Here is a 23,709-nt window from a genome sequence, read left to right as displayed (position 1 = left end):
CAGAGAAAGGTTGAATAGGTTAGGACTTTATTCCCTGGAGCATAGAAGAATGAGGGGAGATTTGATAGAAGTATACAAAATTATGATGGGTATCGATAGAGTGAATGTAAGCAGGCAAGGGGAGAAAAAAAACCAGAGGACATGGGTTAAGGGTGAAGGGGGAAAAGTTTAAAGGGGACATTAGTGGGGACTTCTTCAAACAGAGAGTTGTGGGAGTGTGGAATGAGCTGCCAGATGAAGTGGTAAATGCGAGCTTACTTTTAACATTTAAGAAAAATTTGGACAGGTACATGAATGAGAGGTGTATGGAGGGATATGGTCCAGGTGCAGATCAGTGGGACTAGGTAGAAAAATGGTTCGGCACAGCCAAGAAGGGCCAAAAGGCCCATTTCTGTGCTGTAATGTTCTATGGTTCTATGGTTCTATGCCTTCAAGTCAGATAACACAGTTAGAATAAACAGTTGTAATCCAATCTGCTGAATTCCTCAGTGATCTGCCACCCCGTAATCACTTCACAAGGTCTATTAGCTCCATCCAATCCATCAAGGCAAGTCCTAGCTCCTGGCCATTTGTAACTTTAATTTTCCTAGTCCCACTCAGTTTTCAGACTCCGATGTCCACTGATGCCCAAACTAAGTTTGTGGAGCAGTGCCTCATTATCGATAAGGGCAAGACGCAGCCTGAACACTGAATTTAACAATCTCATTTAAAAGATGTGGCCGTACCTTTCTGTTTTAATTTATTTCTTCTGATTCTATCTACTTTCTTTGTAAGTAATTATAATCATTTTATATCATAGGCATTCCCCTTGTTCTCTCCATCCCACTACAACATAAAACACTCTTGTTTTCTGACTTCAGCCTGAACTACTGAAAGTGCTGACCATTTTCTGTTGCCTATGATGATTAAGTCTTTGTCTAACACTTGGAAGCTTATCGAAAAGGAAAGTTTACCAGGCTACTGCAAAATCAATGCCATCTGTTATGAGCCACTGCTTTCAAGAAATGGCCTGAAGGCAGAAGAAAATTAGTTTGGAAGCCATGGAAAAGGAAAAGTTGAAAAGAGGAAGATGATAAACTTGGATATCCTTCACCAGAATATGCCTAAAGAAAAATCTAATTTGATAGAACACAAAATGCAAACTGATTAGGTCATAATTATTATTCATTATTTTTTATTCAAGCAATGGCAATGAAGGTAAATGCTGTATAAAATTATATATCCATGTAATTTACACTTAGTGGCCACTGTATTAATTTACCTGTACACCTGCTTGTTAATGCAAATATCTAATCAGCCAAACATGGAGCATGCAGACATGGGCAAGAGGTTTGGTTGTTGTTCAGACCAAACTTCAGAATGGGGAAGAAATGTGATCCGAGTGACTTTAACCATGGGATAATTATTGGTGCCAGCAGAATACACTCAGTGGCCACTTTATTAGGTACCTAATAATGTGGTCACTGAGTGTACCTTGCAGAGGGAATGAGTTATGTATGCCGATGTCATTCATAAAAAATTGGGATAAAATTATGGATAAGACCCAGTGAACACCAAAATATGTTAACCCTTTCCAAGTTGGTGGCATGGCCAGGAATGGGCTCAGGCATTTATCTGATGCATAACTGGACTGGTAGATACTTTTCAAACTGAATCATCATCCGCTGATGACACAATAGTGTTTGGTCTCATCAACATCATCAGTCAGGAGGTATCATAGCATTTGGACAAGGAGTGTTAGGATGGGGAACAGTTTCTTCCCCCAGGCCTTGAAACAACTGAATTCCCTGCTACTACCGAGGTGTCATCATGTATGAAGCACCAGTTCTGTACACCATTTACTTATTATTGAGTGATTTATTTGTGGTAGTATTACCTCATGTGTTGTGTGTGAGATATATGTACTGCTTTTTGCACCTTGGCTGGAGGAACATTGTTTCATTTGGCAGTATACATGTGTACGGTTGAATGATAATAAACATGAATTTGAACTTGAAAAATGAAGCTTTGTATATGAAGACATGAGAATAGTGACATAGAATATTAATAGCACAATTTGTAATTGCAACATAGTGTCAGGAAATGTAAAGGAGGTTTGACCCAAAAGCAGATTAACAGGTATATTATCCGGCAGTGAGTGATAACTTTAATAATAAACTGCAAAATAGTAAGCCACTACAGGCCATGAAACAAGAGAGAACAGGTACTAAATGCCATATGCAGCAAGGTAACTGATAGCTAGGAGCAACTGGTTGAGGCTGGCTGGTTCGATGAGTGAACAAAGGCTGTATATGGGAACTGGGTTTAAATAGGCTGCAGGTGACGAGTTAGTTGAATGGCATGTGATTCCTTTTAGTTGGATGGAGACTGGGAGGTGCCTGACTATGCAGGCCTGACACATAAGTAATCTCTCTTTCCTTATTCTTCTTAACCTGCTTATAGTTTTCAACACTGCTGGAATATACCATTTTCTCTAATTCATCAAGACTTCATCAAATACTGGCCTACTTTTATTGTTGTACATCTATGACCAAGAAATAACTTGCAAAGGCTTCTCTTCCTGCTCTTACACTTCTAGTTATTCAGGAGCTTAACATATTCTATATATCTCTTGACTCACTATGCATGGAAGAATTCACCTATGATAGACAAAGGACAGTAATATTCACCAGATTGATTCATTGGATCAGGAAGGTGTGTTATAAGGAGTGATTGGGCAGACTGCCCCTATACTCTGAGTTTAGAAGAATGACAGCTGGTATCATTGAAACATATAATATATTTATGATTGCCACTAAATCCAGGGCTTAGTCTCTCAAAATGACAGCTTGGTCATTCAAGGGCTGAGAAAAAAATCTATTTCTTCACTCACGGGGTTGCGAATCTATGGGATCTCTACAAAAGATGACTGTGCAGGCTCATTCACTGGCAATATTTATGACAAGATAATAGATGTTTGGGTATTGAAGGAATTAAAAATCAAAGAGTTCAGTTCTATCACTGTTCAGCCACTGTCTGTAAGGAGTTTGTGCATTCTCCCCGTGACCCACATGGGTTCCCTCCAGCTATACTGAATTTTGTGGAATACTACTGGTTACAGACCTCCCGACCTCTCCCAAACAAAGTCATACCAGCTTCAATGATAAACCTGTGCTTTTCCAAATGTGAGTAAACACTGTCTGCTAGAATTTTCTCAATAATTTTCCTACCACTGATTTTAGGCTCCGTAGTTGTAATTTCCTGTTTTATCATCCCTGTTGCTCTACTTAAAATCAGGAAAAATGTTGGCTATTCTCCAGTCTTCTATCCCTTCACCATGGCTAAAGCTGATACAAAGATCTCGGTCCAGACCCTATCAATCTCCTCCCATACTTCCTGCCGTATCCTGGGATGGATTCTATCCGGCCCTGGGGACTTATCCACCTTAACTTTTTTTCTGAACACCAAATGTCTCCTCCTTCTTATTACCAAGATATCCATCCCAAATTATACCATCATCCATGTTCTACTTCTGGATGAATGCCAATGCGAAAATACTCAGGTAAGGACCATGTCAAATCCTCTACCTCCATCCGTAAATCCCTTCCTTTATCCTTGAGTGAACCTATCCTTTTTCTAGCTACCCTTTTGTTTTTAATGTATGTATAACATTCTATTAGCTTAAGGTTGTTATAGTAGGGGGTGGTAATGGGATAAACTTCCACTATGTATTCAGGGCTCCCAATGGTGTGTATCTCAAATAGCCTCTGACAACTAAGTCCAGCTCTTGGCCTTCATGTGTGACTTAGCTACTAAGCCTGTCAGAACCATTTCTACTGACAGGAGAATGAACAAAGGCAGGTTACTGGTGCCTTATAACCAGTTGCTTTGGGCAGTAGGGGCTCATCAGCCATGGTTGGCAATGCATCTAGGAGAAAAATTTCTGATCTCAATCCTCCACTGCCTTATGACTATACCCACTCATGGGTAAGGCTTCAGGAGTACATCCAGAGCTGATGTTCTTAGCGCAGTCCTACGTTGAGTTCAACACTGACTGGCAACTCCTGCAACGCTGCTTGTGCCAAACTGTATCGACCTCTGCTGTTCCATTGGATTCATCAGCTGCATGAATAGGGGGAGCCTGCTACATGGGTAACGGCTTGCTCTCTATAATCATTCTACTCTGGCTCGTGGATCATGTAGACGGCTGGGATGCAACATCCAAGATTGACCCTGACCAATGGAGGGCCTCATAACGTGCCTTAGGATTCTCCTTCAATCTAATTGCCAGGAACATTTCTTGGCTTCTTTTCATCCAGTTAATTTCTTGAAGATATAAAGGAGTGAAGATGCAGGGATCTAGAGAAACAATCAGTGAGTCAGGCAGACATTGTGGGAGGAAAGGAGTAGTTTATGTTTCAGGACAAGACCCTGTACCAGTCCTGATGCAGGGCTTTGACTCAAAATGTTGACAATTCCTTTTCTGCCACAGATGCTGTTCAGTTCATCCACAGATTGTTCTTTTTCTTCTTAAACCCATCACCTACTGGGGCATAAGTTTCCAACAGCATAATGCCAGAATCCTCAGTCCTGGGCCGAAAGTTGATCGGCCCTCAGTCTTCCGATTTCATCACACGTCTTCATACATCTTCTAAGCGAAGATCCTTCCTCCCCCTGGGAGGAGGTCTTTGGAGCCTCGGTTGGTGTTTCTGTCGCACTGGGTTTTTACAGGATGGGGTTGCTAGCTCCCTGCCCTATCCTCCTCCTTTCACAACTCAGCTTGAGAGTTCCATCAAATAGTTAGTTACTCCTAATTTCTCACCTGCCTCCTTCCTTAAAGGCTTGTGGGATATCAGCAACTTCAGCTTTACATATGCCTCCTTCTCTTGACTGAAATTACAATATCATCTGTCACCTCAACCTTGCCATCCTCACCCTTTATCCTTTCAAGAACATCTTTGTCATGAGCTCCAATCAACTGTCTTTTAAAAGACTCCCACATGTCAGGCTGTGAAGTTAACCTCAAACAGTTACTTCCAATCTGCTTTCACCAGTTTTTGCCTTATATTTTGTAATTAGCCATTTAGCTCTCTCAGCTGAGGGACATTGGATTGGTGTGGGAAAGTGATGGTGAGGTAAATGATCAGCCAACACCTGATTGCATGGTGGAGAAGACATGAGGGGTCGATCTCCTGTTTCTGTTTCCAGTACCTTTTATCCAGGATTTCCCAAGGATCTCTCTACTGGACCACACTTCTTTGGGATGACATGGTAGCATAATAGTTATCTCTACTGCCCCACATCTCCAGTGATCTGGGTTAAATCCTGACCTCGCGTCTTGTCCACGTGATGTTTTCACATTCTTCCCATGAGCATGGAGGTTTTGTTCAGGTATCCCATTTTCCTCTCAAATCCCAGAGGTGTGATGATTAGTAGATCAATTGACTACCATAATGAATAGGAGGATAGAGAGGACAGATTACTGGGAAATAAATGCAGAAACGGTGTTAATGGGATTGCTCGAGGAACTAGAATTGGCCTGATAGGCTGAAAAATTTACCTTATAGGAAACTCTATCATCTCTGTCAACTCCAACTCTGGGATCTTGATTATTCCTGAAATTGATTGTGTCAGCTTTGGCAGCTTTGCCTTCAGCTTTGAGGACCTTGAGTTCTCAAACACAATTTCTAAGCTCTGCTGCTTTTTTTCCTTCTTTAAGGTTCTGCTTAAAAGTTTTTATCTTTACATTAATTAAACCTCAGGAGGCTTAGAATCAAACTTTGTTCGGAAAGCTTCTGCAAAGCAATTAGGGATATATTGTATAATGATGTGGACATGGACCTGGATGAGGGATGCAGGACGCCCATATTTCAGGCCTACACTCCATGTCTGAAGGCCAGCGACCATGCAAGGTTGACATGAGGGCCAGTCAGTCAGCATACTCAGAGTTTGAGCCAGAAGCTTGGGATCCCATCATCAGCTAGTATGGGATTTGATACTGAAGATCAGAGCCCCAAAGTTTGATTGGTGGTCCAGAAGTCGAAACCGAAAGGCTGAAGCCTGGAGACTGGAGGCTGGAGTCCTGTCCTGCAGTTGGATGACTGTCCATGGGTGTGGTTGGGAGGCAGATAAAGGGACTTGTTTTTGCTGTGTTGATTTGCTGCTTGTTGTGTTCTGTTTTGTGTTGTTTGCCGAGCATTGTGGGCATGCTGTGTTAGAACTGGTATGTGTAGCGACACCTGTAGGCTTTCCCCAGCACATGCCTAACTTGTGTTGGCTGTAAATGCTAACGACGCATTTCTCTGTATGTTTCAATGGACATATGATATATAAAGCTGAATCTGTAAGTTCTGACTCCATTGGATTTAAAAATCGCATCGTCACCAGTGCACTGATACTTTCTCGACCTAAAGAGGACCGTCTGATTATTTACTTCAATCCTGTTTATGTGACTGCAGGTTGTTGCCAGAATTTGTACATAGTCATATTGCCTATAGTTCACAAGTACTTTCTCAATAGCTGAGTGCTTTGGGTTATCTTAAGGTCACGAAACATGCTCTTAGGTGTATTCCAATAACACACAGCATACAGTGTAACAGTCTATAGTTTACTTGCTAGCTGCAAATTCAGATTCAGATTTATTTATCATAAGTACATTGAAACATACAATGGAATGTGTCGTTTGTGCTAACACCCAGCACACCCAAGGATGTGCTAGGGGTTGCCCTCGAGTATCGCCACACACTCTGGCACCAACATAGTACGCCCACAACGTTCAGCAGAGACACAGAACATACTGAGCAGCAAATCAACAACAGCAAAACAAGCCCTGCTCCTCCTCCCACCCAACATACACAATCCTCTAATCCCAGGACAGGCCACCTTCTTTGGCCTCCATCCTCCAGCAGACTCATAGATTTGCAGACATCGCATTTTTGACTTCCCCCTGTGGATTTGCAGACATTCGCAGACTCGGGGATCCCACCATCTGGCATCGACCTCTGGACTTCTGATCAACCTTCGAGCTTTGATCTTCGAAATTGATCCCCAGGACTCATCAACGTTGAGGAACAAGGGCCCTGGATGAGGACCTGAAATTCAGGCCTCAAGCTCCAGACTTGCCAATGACAGGACCCAAACACTAGCCCTCAAACTCCAGCCTTGCAAGTCACACACCTAGGGGGCTATTGGCACTCGTTCTTCTGACTCGCACGGAATTCCAACCCAGAACATGCTGACAACTAAAGCCATCAAAAGCGAGAAGCACATCTCACAAAATTATGTTTATTTTTTATTTCTTGTATGAATAAGTGCGAATGGGCACCTCAGTTTCTGCTGCATCAGGGGTAGTCTGCATTCAACAACTTACCTCAAGAGAGCAGGTGAGCAAGATTGCTGAGTGTCCAGGGCACCAGAAATACTTATTCACATTGGATTTAGCCATCTGCATGTTTGCTGGGCACAGTTAGCTGAACAGGTTATTTTGAAAATTCAGTAGATTCATATTCAGCTATTCGTCTCCATGTCAGAGACCCTGTCAATTAAATATACTCCGTTTTTCTTTCAGAAAGTCAGTGTGCAAAAAAAATTGCAGAAGATTTCTCCTCCAGCGTTTTGTGTGTGTTGCTCAAAATTGTATCATGTAGCTTAGTGATCAGCACATCACTAAATCCTACTTAATGTCACTAAATGTTATTTAGTATTCTGCAGTGATGTTTTGAACTGTGCATTGCTTAGATTTATTCTATCAACAATGATCATTTGCTGTGAAGTTAACTAGATTTTGAAGAAGAATGTGAACGCTGATTTAACATTTTATTCAAGACATGTTAAGTTTTTAAAAAAGTATTTCACCACCTCAAGTCCCTAATCTATTTATTCAGAATGCCAGAAAATCTGATGTTAGACAAAAAATATAACTTGCTTTACGATACATATGTCTCCAGTTGTGAAAGTAGAAAAGAGAGGGCAATTCCTTTTTGTTACTTGACGGTGTTCCTTCATACAAACTATATAATTTAATGTACTTGCCAAAAGTCAGTGATGGTTTAAAAATCCTGAAAGTCAGCTGCAAGTCATTTTTGATTACATCATCATAAGTGACTCACAACATACATCAAAGTGAAAACTGCTGCTTCTCTAAATCACAGCAGTTTTATCTGCAGCAGAGGCAGATTTATGACAAATCATTTGCCTACAACATTGGTAGCTATCATATGCTGCATTCAACTAAGCCTGTTGTGTATATATATAAATAAGCAAATGAACACATAGCTGCCTCGTTGATTCATCCCAAGGAGAGTATAATAAAACACATCATTGCAGCTCTCCCTCCAAGTACTGCCAATTGGTGAAACAATTGCTTACTAATTCACTGAGCAGTAATCAACTCAGATTCATTTCATCTGTATGCAATATCATTTTCATGAAAGGAATTCAACTGTTCTTGTCAGGAAAATATAAGCTTCAGGTAACAATATGAAGAAAATAATTGCTTTTTGTATTTTTATCTACATGACTTTCATGTTGGATATTTTTCTTTCACAAGAGATTCTGCAAATACTGGAAATGCAGAATAACACACGCAAGGAACTCAGCAGATCATGCAGCACCTGTGGAAAGGAATAAAAAGTCAATGTTTTGGGCCAAGACCTTTTCTTCATCATTCTTCTTGGTCATATCTATTAGTCCAGGTCTAGGTAGACAACTGTCCTTTCTTTTGTGATAACCTTTGTGAAAAACACACCAATCCATTAGGCTGGTTAAGAAATTTCCCATGATTATAATTCTCACTAAGTGCAAATTTCCTCTTTCTCTAGCTTCCTCTTCCTTTATCAAGGATTTTTGCCTCATTAGGCACTGGCATAAGGTTGCGGATTTCACAAGGAGAATTGGTAATTAAGACGAAGTGCTTGTCAAGATTTAGAATTAGAGTAGTTTAAAATAATGTGGGTGAAATGAGTGCAGGAATAAGATGGATTCAAACAATTAGGACTATTAATCAGATGGATAATAAACTTCAACACATATTGCTTGAGCAGAATAGTTTGTTTCTGTGTCAAAATTTCTGTTTAACTTTACAAATCTTTTTGATGACATAGTCTATCAGGAAAGAGCATGCACTACCTTTCCATTGTTCTACTTTTAGCAACTTGCTCCATCCAGGATTTCCATTTCATTGGTTAATTGCTCTATTTGTTTGCATTTCATTGACATTCTGTTGTAAACTACTGATTTCCAGTACATACGCTGAGCTGGTTTACAGTTCTAGTCCACTGCCAAAAGGTAATGAGAACTTAGTCAGGAAGTATTTTACTTGTTAATCTCCTCACTTTCATCCAAATTTCCATACTTTTGAAAAACCTTAGCCATTTCCATCGCTTTTTAATTGCCGTATTTCTCTTTTATTCCTACTTTATTTGATTGTATCCAAAGGACGTAAATCCGAAACTTTATAAGGCATTGGTCAGACTGCACTTGGAGTATTGTGAGCAGTTTTGAGTCCCTTATCTTAGAAAGGATATGCTGGCATTGGAGAGGGTCTAAGGGAGCTTTATGAGAATGATTCCAGGAATGAAAAGGTTAATGTGTGAGGAGCATTTAAGGCCATAAGACATAGGAGCAGAATTAGGCCACTCAGCCCATTGGGTCTACTTCACCATTCCATCACGGCCGATTTATTATCCCTCTTAACCCTATTCTCCTGCCTTCTTCCTGTAATTATCAATGCCCTGAATATTCAAGCACCTATCAACGTCCCCTTTAAATATACTCAATGGCTTGTCCTCCAGAGCAATGAGTTCCATAGATTCACCACCCTCTAGCTAAAGAAATTCCTTCTCATCTCTGTTCTAAATGGACGTCTCTCTATTCCAAGGCTGTACCCTCTGGTCCTAAACTCACCTACTATAGGAAACATCCTCTCCACATCCCCTCTATCTAGCCCTTCTAATATACAATAGGTTTTTATGAGACTCCCCCCTCATTCTTCTAAATGTCAGTGAGTACAGGCCCAGAGCCATCAAATGATCCTCATATTTTAACCCTTTCGTTCCCAGAATCATTCTTGTGGACCTCCTCTGGACCCTCAACAAGAATACTTGTTGAGTATTCTTACTTTTTTCTTCTTACTTTTTAAAATTTACGTTATTTTTTGTATTTTTTTTCACGGTAACACGTTGAAGCTGCACTCTCTCTAACATGCTGGTAGAGAGAGTTTTATTTGGGTTTTTAGCGCTGGAAATAGTTACATTCGGACACGTCTCATTAGTGGGGCAGAAGCATGGTCGCATTGTTTATTCCAGGGACCAGCTGATTGAGTTTATGTCGGTCAGTTTAGCAAGCAGAGCGGCGGACACCCCTGCTGAAATCTGGAGGAAAACACACACAGGATGCAGAGGGGGATCACAAAGGCGAGGAAAGAGGACCGGGTCGAGACAACAGAGACTTATGGAGAAGAGGAGTCCGGTGGGTAATAAAATGGACGAGTTCACAGTGCTAGCCAGGCGTCAGAGAACATTTCGGGAGTGCAGTGTTACATGTTTTACTGGTATGGGGCTGCACGAGGACATACCCGATCAAATCTTTTCCATGGACGGCTTCCAGACCGTTCAGGCTAACTGGAAGTGCACTGAGAGCGGTAAGCGTAAAGGAGTTGGGGGCTTGCTGTTCTGGTTAACAAGGGATGGTGCAATCCGGGTCATATTACGATCGAGATAAGTGTTTGTAGACTGGATATTGAACTTTTTGCTGTTGGACCCCAGCCATGTTACACCGACGTACAACACTGTTCATCACAGGAGGTTGTTCCCGCCTGTGGCCATCGAACTTTGCAGCTCCTCCCGTGGAGGGTCAGACACCCTGAGCCAATAGGCTGGTCCTCAACTTATTTTCCATCTGGCATAGTTTGCGTTTTGTTGTTTGATTGTTTGTGGTTTTTGTATTGCTATATTTATGCTCTATTCTTGGTTGGTGCGGCTGTAACGAAACCCAATTTCCCTCAGGATCAATAAAGTATATCTATCTATCTATCTATCCAGCGACAGCACACCTTTTCTCAGATAAGGGGCCCAAAATTACTCACAAAACTCCAAGTGCAGTCTGACCAATGCCTTATGAAACCTCAGCATCACATCCTTGCTCTTATATTCTAGTCCTCTCGAAATTAATACCAACATTGCATTTGCCTTCCTCACCACAGATCTAACCTGCAAGTTACCTTTAGGAGATCCTGCACAAGGACTCCCAAGTCCCTTTGCGCTTCTGATTTTTAAATTTTCTCCATTTATAAAATAGTTTATGCCTTTATTCCTTCTATCAAAGTGCTTGACCATACATTTCTGGACAGTATACTTCATCTGCCACTTCTCCCATTCTGCAGGTCCTTCTGCAGGATCCCTGCTTCCTTAGCACTACTTGTCCCTCCACCTATCTTTGTATCATCTGCAAATTTGACACAAAGCAATCAGTTCTGTTATCCAAATTGTTGACATATAACATTGAAAGAAATGGCCCCAATACCTTCCCCTGTGGAACACCATCAGTCACTTGCAGCCAACTGGAATAGGCCCCTTTATACTCACTCTTTGTCTCTGCCACTCTGCCAATCTTCTATCCATGCTAGTGCCTTCCCTGTAATACAAGAGCTATTATCTTGTTAAACAGCCTCATGTCAGGCATCTTGTCAAAGTTTTTTCCCGAAAATCCAAGTAAACAACATCCACTGACTCTCCTTTAACTATCCTGCTCATCATTTCCTCAAAGAATTCCAACGAATTTGTCAGAGAAGATTTCAAGATTTCCCCTTAAGAAAACCGTGCTGACTTTGACCTACTTTCTCAGGCGCCTCCAAGTACCCCAAAACCTCATCCATAATATTGGACTCAAGCATCTTCCCAACCGCTGAAGTCAGGCTAACTTGCCTATAATTTCCTTTCTGCTGCCTCTCTCCTTTCTTAAAGAGTGGAATGACAGTTGCTATTTTCCAGTCCTCCAGAACCATTCTAGGATCTAGTAATATCTGTAAGGTCAACAGCAATGCCTCCACAATCTCTTCAGCTACCTCTTTCAAAATCCTGGAGTGTAGTCCATTTGGGCAAGGTGACTTATTTATCTTCAGATCTTTCAACTTCTCAAGCACCTTCTCCTTAGTAATAGCATCTACTCTCACTTCTGCCCCAGGACACTCTCGAATTTCTGGCATACTGCTAATGTCTTTCACAGTGAAGACTGATGCAAAATGCTCATTAAGTTCATCTTCCATTTCTTTGTCCCCCATTACTTCCTCCCTGGCATCATTTTTAGTGGCCCAATATCCACTCACACCTTTCTATATTTTATAAATACAAAAAAACTCTTGGTATCCTCTTTTATATTATTGTCTGTGGTTTGCTTATGGGTTTTTAGTTGTCCTTCTGTTGATTTTTAAAAGCTTCTTAATGCTCCAAGTTCCTAATAAATGTTGATGTATTATATGCCCTCTCTTTTGCTTTTATGCTGTTTTTGACTTCCCTTGTCAGCCGCGGTTGCCTCATCTCCCCTTTAGAATACTTCATCTTTGGGATGTATCACTTTCTGAATTGCCCCAATAACTCTGGCCATTCTTGTTCTGCTGTTACCCCGCTGGTGTCCCCTCCTAATCAGCTTTGGCCAGGTCCTCTCTTGTGCCTCTGTAATTCCCTTCACTCCACTGTAATACTGATGTCTCTGATTTTATCATCTCGCTCTCAAACTGCAGGGTGAATTGTATCGCATTGTCATCACTGCTTCTTAAGCTCCCTCATCAAATCTGATTAATTACACAACAACCATTCCAGAGTAGTCGTTCCCCTGGCGGGCTCAACCACAAGCTCCTCTAAAAAAGCAACTTGTAGGCATTCTGCAAATTCTCTCTCTTGGGATCCATCACCAACCTGATTTTCCCAATCTACCTGCATACTGAAATCCCCATGACTATCGTAACATTGCCCTTTGTACATGTCTTTTCTATTTCTTATTGTAATTTATATCCCACATCCTGGCTACTGTTTGAGGGGTGTATATAACTTCCATCAGGCTCTTTTCACTCTTGCAGTTTCTTAACTCTTCCCATAAGGATTCTACATTTTCCTCTCCTCTCTCACCTCTTTTTAAGGATTTGATTTCATTTCTTACTAACATTCACCCACCCCCGCTGACTATCTGCCTGTCCTTTTGATACAAGGAACACCCTTGGATATTAAGCTCCTAACTATGATCTTCTTTCAGCCATGACTCAATGATGTCCACAATGTCATGCCTGTTAATATCGAACCTCATTACAAGATCATCCATCTTATTCCCTATACTGCATGCATTCAAATATAACACCTTCAGTCCTGTATTCATAACCCTTTTTGATTTTATGAAATGGTCTTTGTACCTCTTGCATGGGGCACCATTCATGTCATTTAGCCCATCAAGTCTGCTCTGTTATTCCATCATGGCTGATTTGTTATCCCTCTCAATCCCATTTTTGTGTCTTCTCCCCGTAAACTTTAAACTCCCTACTAATCAAAAACCTAACCACCTCTGCTTTAAATATACCCAATGAATTGGCTTCCACAGCCAACATGAGCCCTTCCATTGCCATGAAGAAAATTAGAATTGAAGAGATTCTGCAGATACTGGAAATCCATATGTAACACGCAAGAGATGCTGGAGGAACTCAGCAGGTCAGTCAGCATCTATGAAAATGAATTAGCAGTTGACATTTTGGGCCTGGACCCTTCATCAGGACTGGAAAGGAAGGGGGAAGATGCCAGAATAAAAAGGTGGGGGGAAGGGGAAGCAGGTCAAGCAAGAAGGTGATAGATAAAGCCAGGTGGGTGGGAAAGGTAAAAGGACTGGAGAAGAAGGAATCTGATAGGAGAAGAGAGTGGACTCTGGGAGAAAGGGAAGATGGAAGGACACCAGCGGGTGGTAATAGGTAGATTGGGACAAGGGGTAAGAGGCCATAGTGAAGAATAGAAGAAGATGGAAGGGGAGGAGAAAAGAAAAAAAGAGAATAAGAAAATAATTATCAGGAAGAGAAATCAACGTTCACACCATCAGGTTGGTGGCTACTTGGACGGAATATGAAGTGTTGCTCTCCACACTGAGAGTGTCCTCATCATGGCAGAATAGGAGGGCATGGACCGACACATCAGAACGGAAATGAGGATAGGTATTAAAATGGCTGGCCACCAGGAAGTTCCGCTTTTAGCAGATGTTCTCGACAAAGTGGTCACCCCATGCAGCTTCCCCTACATTGATGAGATCCAACATAAATTTGGGGACCGCTTGTCGAGCACCTCTGCAGCCATTGAGAGGAAGAAGTTGAGGAGGACTGAAGTGGTAACTATCCCTGTAACAGATAGCTGGGAGATCCTTCTGTTATTACCATAATGATATTTGCCTCCTTGGTCACCATTGTGGTACCTCTGAGATCCTCCGTTATGTCCACCTCTTTCCAGATGTGGATGATGAAGTGGCAAAGTGGATTGAAGATCTTTTTCTGTCAATGTTTAGAACTTTACCGGGATTACCATTTATATCTTGATATCTACAAATCCCGAAAAATGTTTTCATACCCTCTGATGGTAAGACAGTTAGATTTTCCAGGAAAAATATATCAAGAATTAATTATTTTTCCAATAATTATATTTGTGAATAATTTGACAACTAACTGACCAGTCTAATCAAACAGCTGTTAATCACTCAGTTTTCGAGAACCTGGACTGTAGTAATTCCTAGATCAGGCTGTTGTTTATTGATTATGACTCAGCATTCAATGACATCATTCCCTCAGTATTAATCAACAAGCTCCAAACCCTGGGCCTCTGTATCTCCCATTGCAACTGGGTCCTTGATTTCTAGTCCAGAGAGCACAGTTAGTGCGGATGAGAATTAATATCTCCTCTGTGCTGACAATCAACAACAGTGCTCCTCAAGCACGTTTGCTTAGCCCACTGTTCCATTCTCTATACACCTATGACTGTGTGGTTAGGCACAGCGCAAACACCATCCATAAATTTGCCGATGACACAATTATTGTTGGCGGAATTTCAGATGGTGATGAGGAGGCAGACAGGAGTGAGATAGATCAGCTGGCTGAGTGGTGTCACAACAACAACCTTGCACTCAATGTCAAGAAGACCAGTTGTGAACTTCCGAAAGGGGAAGTGGAGGAAAAACACAGCAGTTATGGTCAAAATGACAATAAAAAGTGACTTGACTTGATATTAACATCTAATAAAACATGGTTTACCCTAACCATGAAGCTTGAATTTTTGTTACCATTCTGAATAAGCATAAATTATTCATTTTGATAGTAATAACTTCTCACAATTCCGATGGTACAACTAGTTACTTTGCTCTATGCCATCTAAATCTTTAACCTTAACACTCTTGAGGCACATCAAGTTCTTCATTTCAGCAGATCATTCCCTCACTGGGTTGTTGGCCTTGAGAAGATCGCCCTCCGTCTCTTCTGAACCGGAGCAGAGAATTTCAAGACCTTAATCAACCCAAGATCAAATTACTACTTCTAAGATTTCAAAACAAAACAGAACTGGAAATTATCCATCTATTTTTATTGGCTTCTCTATCTTGACAATTGTCCTTGAATGCAAAAACCTAGACTAATTCACCAATGCAAGGCTGAGGAAATAACACATTGACAAGGTGTAAGGTTTAATCAATGCGGTTTGTGGATTGTGGACTCTAATTCATGTGTGACGTGTTACTAGTTTCTCTGGTTGCTCCTGTTTTGTAACTTGTTTGGGCCTTTTTGAATTGGGGTGGCCTGCCCCAACGAACACTGAACAGATCTGAATATGCCTTTTCACTTTGTGTTTTTACTCGTTGTTTTTGTTGTTGTTTGTGTGATTTGTTTTTTTTGTGTGTGGGGGGAGGGGGTTGATGATTTTTTTTCCTTTGAACAGGCTCCATGGTTCTTTGTTTCATGGCTGTCTGTGGGGAAGATGAATCTCAGAGTTTTATACTGCATACATACGTTGTTAATAAATGTACTTTGAATCTTTGGATCAAATCATTAAATTGAGACCTTGAATAGATAGATTGATAGATAGATATACTTTATTGATCCCGAGGGAAATTTGGTTTCATTACAGCCGCTCCAACCAAGAATAGAGTGTAAACATAGTAATACAAAAACCACAAACAATCAAACAACAAAATGCAAACTATGCCAGATGGAAAATAAGTCCAGGACCAGCCTATTGGCGCAGGGTGTCTGACCCTCCACAGGTTCGAAGGCCACAGGCAGGAAAGACCTCCCGTGCTGCCCAGTGTTGTATCTCGGTGGAATATGGCCGAAGTCCAACAGCAAAAAGTTCAATATCTGGTCTGCAAACACATTCCTGGATCGTAATATGACCCAGATTGCACCATCTGTTGTTAACCAGAACAGTAAGCACCCAACTCCTTTACGCTTACCGCTCTCAGTACACTTCGGTCAGCCTGAACGGTCTGGAAGCCATCCATGGAAAAGTTTTGATCGGGTTTGTCCTCGTGCAGCCCCGTACCAGTGAAACACATAACATTGCACTCCCGAAATGTTCTCTGACGCCTGGCTAGCGTCGTGAACTCGTCCATTTTATTACCCACCGAACTCCTCTTCTCCATAAGTCTCTGTTGTCTCGACCTGGTCAAGTGCTTTCATAAGTGATTACTTTTAAAAAATAAGGCAATTATTTTGGGAGTTCTGCTCCTTCTTCAACATCACAAAAAGCAAATTATCTGGTTGTTTTGGGTAAGTATGGGGTATGGAAATTAGTTCCTACAGTTCCAACATTGCAGATGTGACCACATTACAAAAGTATTTTGTTAACTGCAAAGCACTATGACGTAGCGTGATCAGTTATTTAAATGCAAATATTTTCCTCCTTTCCATCAATGTTTCATTACATAAAAGAAATTACTTTGAAACATTGAGGATTGATTTAAGATCAGCTGCTAATGAGAACACTGTGCACGGAGCATAGGAAACCATTTGCATTTATTCTATTTTATATCAACAGCAGTGTAGTACATACCTTTATTGAGACTCACACTGCAGGGTCTATCTGGGGTATTTCTTCTGCTGTCAGATACCTTGCAATTTATTTTCCCACTGCCTCCGTTTAATAAAGTCTTTTCCCTCCATAGTGAGTTTGCATTTTCCCAAATTAGATTTATTTCTCCATTGCATTTCTTTAAAATTTGATGTTCAATGTCCCTGAGCCCCATTAATATCAGAGACTGAAATATGGAGGAAATTGTGTCAATATTAATACATTTTCCCTTATGTTTGTTCTCAGGCCCGCCAGTAAATGTCACATGCAACATATTTATCAACAGTTTTGGCTCGATAGCAGAAACTACAATGGTAAGTTATCCCTAAGTCTTCATTTTAACTGATGATGTAAGATTTATTAGACAAATAGTACCAGATAACCTGTTATTTCCTTGGAGCCAGTGCTAACTTTAGATTTCAGGTGTATGGGTGCTTTTCAATACTGTAAGCATGAATCATGATGTTTATTCATACCAGAGACAAGGGAAATGAAAGGACACAGATAATCCAGATTTAGATCAAGAGAGGGAATTTGTAGAATGCCCACAAGATGCCCTTTCAGAGCAGCTTGTGGCTGAGACCACCAGAAGAATTCTGGATTGGGTGTTGCGTAATGAACCAGATTTGATTAGGGGCTTCAAGGTAACAGAAACCTTAGGAGAGAGTGATAAAACGTGATGGAATTTATCCTGCCATTTAAGAAGGAAAAGTTGAAGTCAGAAGTAGTAGTAATAAAGGGAATTACAGCGGTATGACAGAGGAGCTGGGCAAAGGTGATTGGAAGGGGATACTAGCAGTGATGACAGTAGAACATCAATGGCTGGAGTTTCTGGGGGTAATACAGAAAGCGCAGATACATCCCAAAGATGAAGAAGTATTGTAAAGGGAGGATGGGGCAATGTGATTGACAAAGGAAGTCAAAGATGGCATAAAAGGAAAAGAGAGGGCACATAACAGAGCAAAACTTAGTGGGCATTTAGAGGACTGGGAAGTTTTTAAGAACCGGCAGAAAGCAACTCCAAGTAAGATTCCTTTAATATGTGATTTGCCCTTTAAAAAGGCAGGGCTAGTGGAGCTAATTTCAAGTTACTCTACATGGAGAATGCTGACCACGTGGTGTGTTCAGGCCAGAACGCAGAGATTCAATAAAGTAAAGAGGTGTTTGCGGCTTTTTTTTCCCAAAAGTAACTGAGGATTGCAAGACGGTTGCATGTATCAAATACAGTACAATGGCTGTTGGAGATGTAGAATTAAATGAGAAAATGCTGGAGATGATCAGCAGTTAGAAGAAAATTAAAAATAACATTTTAAGGTTATGATTCTTTCTGGCAGAAATTATCAGAAATAATTTATTTATTGAGATACTGCACAAAATGGGCCCTTCTGGCCCTTCGATCTGTGTCACCCAGCCACCCCAGATTTAACCCAGCCTAATCATGGAACAATTTACAACGACCAATTAACCGGTATTTCTTTAGACTGTGGGAGGAAACTGGAGCACCCAGAGAAGAGCTACGCATTCCAGGGGGAAGACATACAGACTCCTTACAGGTGACATCAGAATTGAACTCTGAACTCATGCGTCAAGCTGTTACGGCTACGCCTCTGTGGCACCACACGACATAAACTTTTGTTACTGTACAGACCTCTGTTAAATGTTGGACAGTGAGCATTTTCTAATACTGATTATTTGGGAACGTGTTGTGTCCTTGAGCAAGGCACTTAATCACACATTGCTCTGCGACGACACTGATGCCAAGCTGTATGAGTCCTAATGCTCTTCCCTTGGACAACATTGGTGTCATGGAGAGGTGAGACTTGCAGCATGGGCAACTGCTGGTCTTCCATACAACCTTGCCCAGGCCTGTGCCCTGGAGAGTGAAGACTTTCCAGGCGCAGATCCATGGTCTCACAAGACTAACGGATGATTATTTGGGTTTAAATGAATTGTTACTAAATTGTGAGAATGTGTAGCCATGAGAATAATTCGGTGAACTGCTCTGCGGCTACATTTATGAAGAATAAAAAGATGAGTTAACAACAAAAGGGAGATTTTGTCCCCACTGCTGTTTCTTGCATCAAGATTTCTCACATCTTAAGTCAAGGAGGATATCGGTCAAAATCTCACATGGTCAGGTCTCCTTCTCATCTGCACTGCCAATAAGTTTCATAAGTTTTGTACAGTTTTGTGTTGTGGACTTGCTGTGTTGGCTCCAGAATGTGGACTAACCCGATCACATTGTTAAGATTGTGTTAGTTCTGAACACAACTGACACATTTCACTGTATGTTTTGATATACAGTACATCTGATAAACAAATGAATCTGAGTCTAAATCTGAATCTGTTAAGTTTTGCAGGACAGAGAAGACAAAAGCACAAGAATTGTTTCATTCTTTCAAGGGATGTGGGTAACTCTAACAATTTGTTAGAATTATCAACATCCTTTGAAAAAATGAAACAAAGTGAACAATTTAAACAACTTTATACTGATCCCTGATTACCTTTGAAATGATACTGCTGCAGTGGTGTTCAGTTCTAAGATTTGGAACCAGCAACAACACTGAAGAAATATTAATATAGGGCTTATCATTTGCAGCATGTGGGCACGTGGCCAAGTGGTTAAGGCATTCAACTAGAGATCTGAAGGTCACTGGTTCGAACCCCAGCCGAGGCAGCGTGTTGTGTCCTTGAGCAAGGCACTTAACCACACAGTGCTCTGCGACGACACTGGTGCCAAGCTGTATCGGCCTTGCCCTTCCCTTGGACAACATTGGTGTCGTGGAGAGGGGAGACTTACAGCATGAGCAACTGCCAGTCTTCCATACAACCTTGCCCAGGCCTGCGCCCTGGAGAGTGAAGACTTTCCAGGCACAGATCCGTGGTCTCGCAAGACTCACGGATGCCTTTATTTATCATTTGCAGCAGTAGGCAGGTTTTGAAGGCACTTGCAGAAGAAACCTCATTTGGAGTATTTAGAGTATTATGAGCAGTTTTGGCTACCTTATCTAAGAAAGGATGCGTTGACATTGAGGAGGGTCCAGGGGAGTTTCACAAAAATGATCCCAGGAATGAAAAGGGTTACCACACGAGAAATGTTTGATGGCTCAGGGGCTGTACTGATTGGAATTTAGAAACATGAGATGGGGGCGGGGTGGATCTCATTGAAACCTACTGGGCATTGAGGCCTAGCGGAGAGGATGTTTCCAATAGTGGGAGAGTCTGGGTCCAGAGGGAACAGACTTAGAATACAAGTTTCACACACAAAAAGCTGGAGGAACTCAGCAGGCCAGGCAGCATCTATGGAAAAGAGTACAGTCGATCTTTCAGGCCAAAACCCTTCGGCAGAACTGGAATGCCAGTCAACCGTTTGCTTTTCCATAGATGCTGCCTAGTCTGCTGAGTTCCTCCAGCATTTTGTGTTGCTTGGATTTCCAGCAGCTGCAGATTTTCTTTTGTTTATGATGAGAATACAAGGTTGTCTCTTTAAAACAGAGATGAGGAGGAATTTCTTCAACTAGAAAGTGGTGAATCTGTGGAATTCATTGTCACAGACAGCTGCGAAGTGTAAATCATTAGGTATATTTAAAGTGGCGGTTGATAGGTTCTTGATTAGTCAGGGTGTCAAAGGTTACAGGAGAAAGGTTGCAGAATGCATTAGAGAGGGATAATTCGTCAGCCATGATGGTATGGTAGAGCAGAGTCAATGGAGCGAATGGCCGAATTCTTATGTCTTATGGGTTTCAATCAGAGAGTGGTCAGTATGTGGAATGGAATGAGCTGCCAGCAGAGCATACTATCGCAATGTTCAAAAGACATTTGGGCAGTTCCATGGACAGGAAAGGTTTAGAGAGATAGGCAAAGGAGTCTCACGCAGGAAGGCATCTCATTCAGCATGGACAAATCGAGCCGAAGATCTTGTTTCCATGCAGTATAACCTTATAGACTCCAAGCTGTTGCTTTGATGATCCTCCACTCTAGATATTCATTACTGATGCTGCAAAGTGCAGTCATGAAACCTGTGTCCTCTAGTTTAGTCTTCCCTAACAGGAAAAAGACTGTGACTCTTCACTTTATCTATGGCCCTCGTGATTTTATCACGAGGCTCCATAAGGTCACTCTTCGTTCTCCTTTGCTCCAGGGAAATCAGTCCTGTTTCTCATAGCTAAAGCTCTCCTTTCCTGCCAACATCTCTGTGAAAATCTTCTGTACCCCCTGTAACTTAATGACACCCTTCCTGCTGTATGGCAACTGGAACAATTCACAATATCCCATGTGTGGACTCACCAACATCCTATACAAACTGGCATGATGTGCTAACACTTGTACTCTTTCTGCTGCCTTGCCCAACCCTTGTTGCTAATTTTACCAACATAGAGATGTCTGAAAATTGTTGTTTAAACCACTTGCTTCTAGAATCAAGGGTTGGGGGTAGCTGAAGGCCAGACAAAAATATAGAACATAGAACACAAAAAACAACAGCATCTCACAGGCCCTTTTGGCCCATGATGTTGTGCCAATGTTTTCACCTACTCTATAATCAGCCTAAACCTTCTCTTCTACATAGCCCTCCATTTTTCTATCATGCATGAGCCTATCTAAGAGTTTCCTTAATGTCCTTTATGTATCGGCTTCTATCACCATCCATGGCAGGTGCATTCCACATTCCCAGCACGTTTTTATAAAAATATCACCACTGACATCCCACCGCCCAACATACTGTCCTATATATAGCACTTTTGATGAAGGTTCTCTAAAGGGAATTTGAAGCACTTGTTAACTTCTGGCTGCTGTACTCTAACAACTCGACTGATCCAATCTTTCCAGTTCAGGATAGCTACAAGCTTAGGAGAGATCAATGTGTAAAATCTGCACTCAATGGCCACCGAGTGTATATTTGTAGTTCACTGCTGCTGTAACCCATCCACTTCACGATTCAATGTATTGTACATTCAGAGATGCTCTTCTGCATGCCACTATCATAACATCTGCTTATTTGAGTTACTGTCACTTTCCTGTCAGCTTGAACCATTCTAGCCATTCTCCTGACCTCTCCCATTACCAAGGCATTTTTGTCCACAAAACTGCCGCTCTTTGGATTTTTTATTTTTATTTTTGCACCATTCTCTGTAAATTCTAGAGACTGTTGTACGTGAAACTCCCAGGAGATCAGCAGTTTCTGAGATACTCAAACCACCCTGTCTGGCACTAACAATCACTCCATAATCAAAGTCACTTAGATCACAGTTGTTCCCCATTCTGATGTTTGGCCTGAGCAACAACTGAACATCTTGACCATATCTGCAGGCTTTTATTTATGGAGTTGCTGCCAAATGATTGGCTGATTAGATATTTGCATTAATGAGCAGGTATAGATAGATAGATAGAATCTTCATTGATCTCAAAGCAAATTACAGTGTCACAGTAGTATTACAAATGCACAGATATAAATATTCGAAGAGAAGTAGAAAGAAAGAAAAGTAAGTTACCCCAAACACTCTAACAGGAAGGGCTCATCACTTCCCCAACTATAGGTTGACTTATTATAGAGCCTAATGGCCGAGGGTAAGAATGACCTCATATAGCGCTCTTTGGAGCAGCATAGTTGTCTTCATCTATTACTAAAAGTGCTCCTCTGTTCAGCCAGGGTGGTATGCAGAGGGTGAGAAACATTATTCAGAATTGCCTGGATTTTCTGTAGGTCCTTTGTTCTACCACAGCGTCTAGTGTGTCCAGTTTGACTCCTATAACTGATTAGAACCAAACTTTCTAATCAGTTTATTGAGCCTGTTGGTATCACCCGTGTTGACATCATTACCTCAGCACACCACCGCATAGAAGATTGTGCTGGTGACAACAGACTGGTAGAACATGTGAAGGAGAGGCCAGCATACTCCAAAGGACCTCAGTTTCCTCAGGAAGTAGAGGCGACTCTGGCCCTTCTTGTACACAGCCTCTGTGTTGGTGCTCCACTCAAGTCTGTCATCTAGGTGCGCCCCCGGGTACTTGTAGTTCCTCATCACATCCATGTCCTCACCATCAGTAGTAACAGGGAGCAATGCAGGCTCAGTCTTCCTAAAGTCCATCTCCATCTCCTTTGTCTTACTAATTTTGAGCTGCAGATGATTCAGCTTGCACCATTTCTCAAAGTCCACGATCAGAGCCCTGTATTCATCCTCCCATCTGTTGTAGCGTGGATGAAATTACCGGAGAGACAGAGTCACTGGTAGATACAAAGCAGCTTCTTTATTCGACACAAAAAAGTACAACAGGCATCTCGAGACGCTTTCCGCAGAAAGGTCTGCTAGTTAAAATGTGGGCTCGATATTTATATGCTAAACACAAAGGCAATCGCTACTTAAAAAGTTACAGACAATGCTTCCTTTTGAAGTTACATACAAACATCACAGCTTCAGATTTCATCCTTTCCTTCTGATGCCAACATGTCTGTGTTCGTATCCAAAGCCTTTAGTTCAATCCACAATACATTTATTTGGCATTTTACTTGCTAACATAGAAGACAATTAATATTTATAATGTATAGACAAGACTGTCTTCGAAACTACCGCATCAGGCACCAGAAGCATCTGGTATTTACACCTTTTAGGAAGCCCACCACCATCCTCCCATTATACACCCAACTATTGCTGAGTCATCA

General features: G+C 41.5%; 1 protein-coding gene across 2 annotated transcripts in view; it reads left to right on the top strand.

Moving 5' to 3' along the window:
• The window catches only part of glra1 (glycine receptor, alpha 1), a 131,339-nt gene that overhangs the window by 34,045 nt on the left and 73,585 nt on the right, over positions 1-23,709 (top strand). For both annotated transcript variants that reach the window (XM_063052659.1, XM_063052658.1), the window contains exon 3: positions 17,298-17,365. In XM_063052659.1, the coding sequence (XP_062908729.1) occupies positions 17,298-17,365 (68 nt within the window). The remainder of the gene's footprint in view (positions 1-17,297; positions 17,366-23,709) is intronic.

The sequence above is a fragment of the Mobula hypostoma genome, chromosome 7, assembly GCF_963921235.1.
Source record: "Mobula hypostoma chromosome 7, sMobHyp1.1, whole genome shotgun sequence".
NCBI classification, from domain to species: Eukaryota; Metazoa; Chordata; class Chondrichthyes; order Myliobatiformes; family Myliobatidae; genus Mobula; species Mobula hypostoma.
Note: the sequence above shows the minus strand (reverse complement) of the source record. Positions and strands in the feature narration are given on the sequence as shown.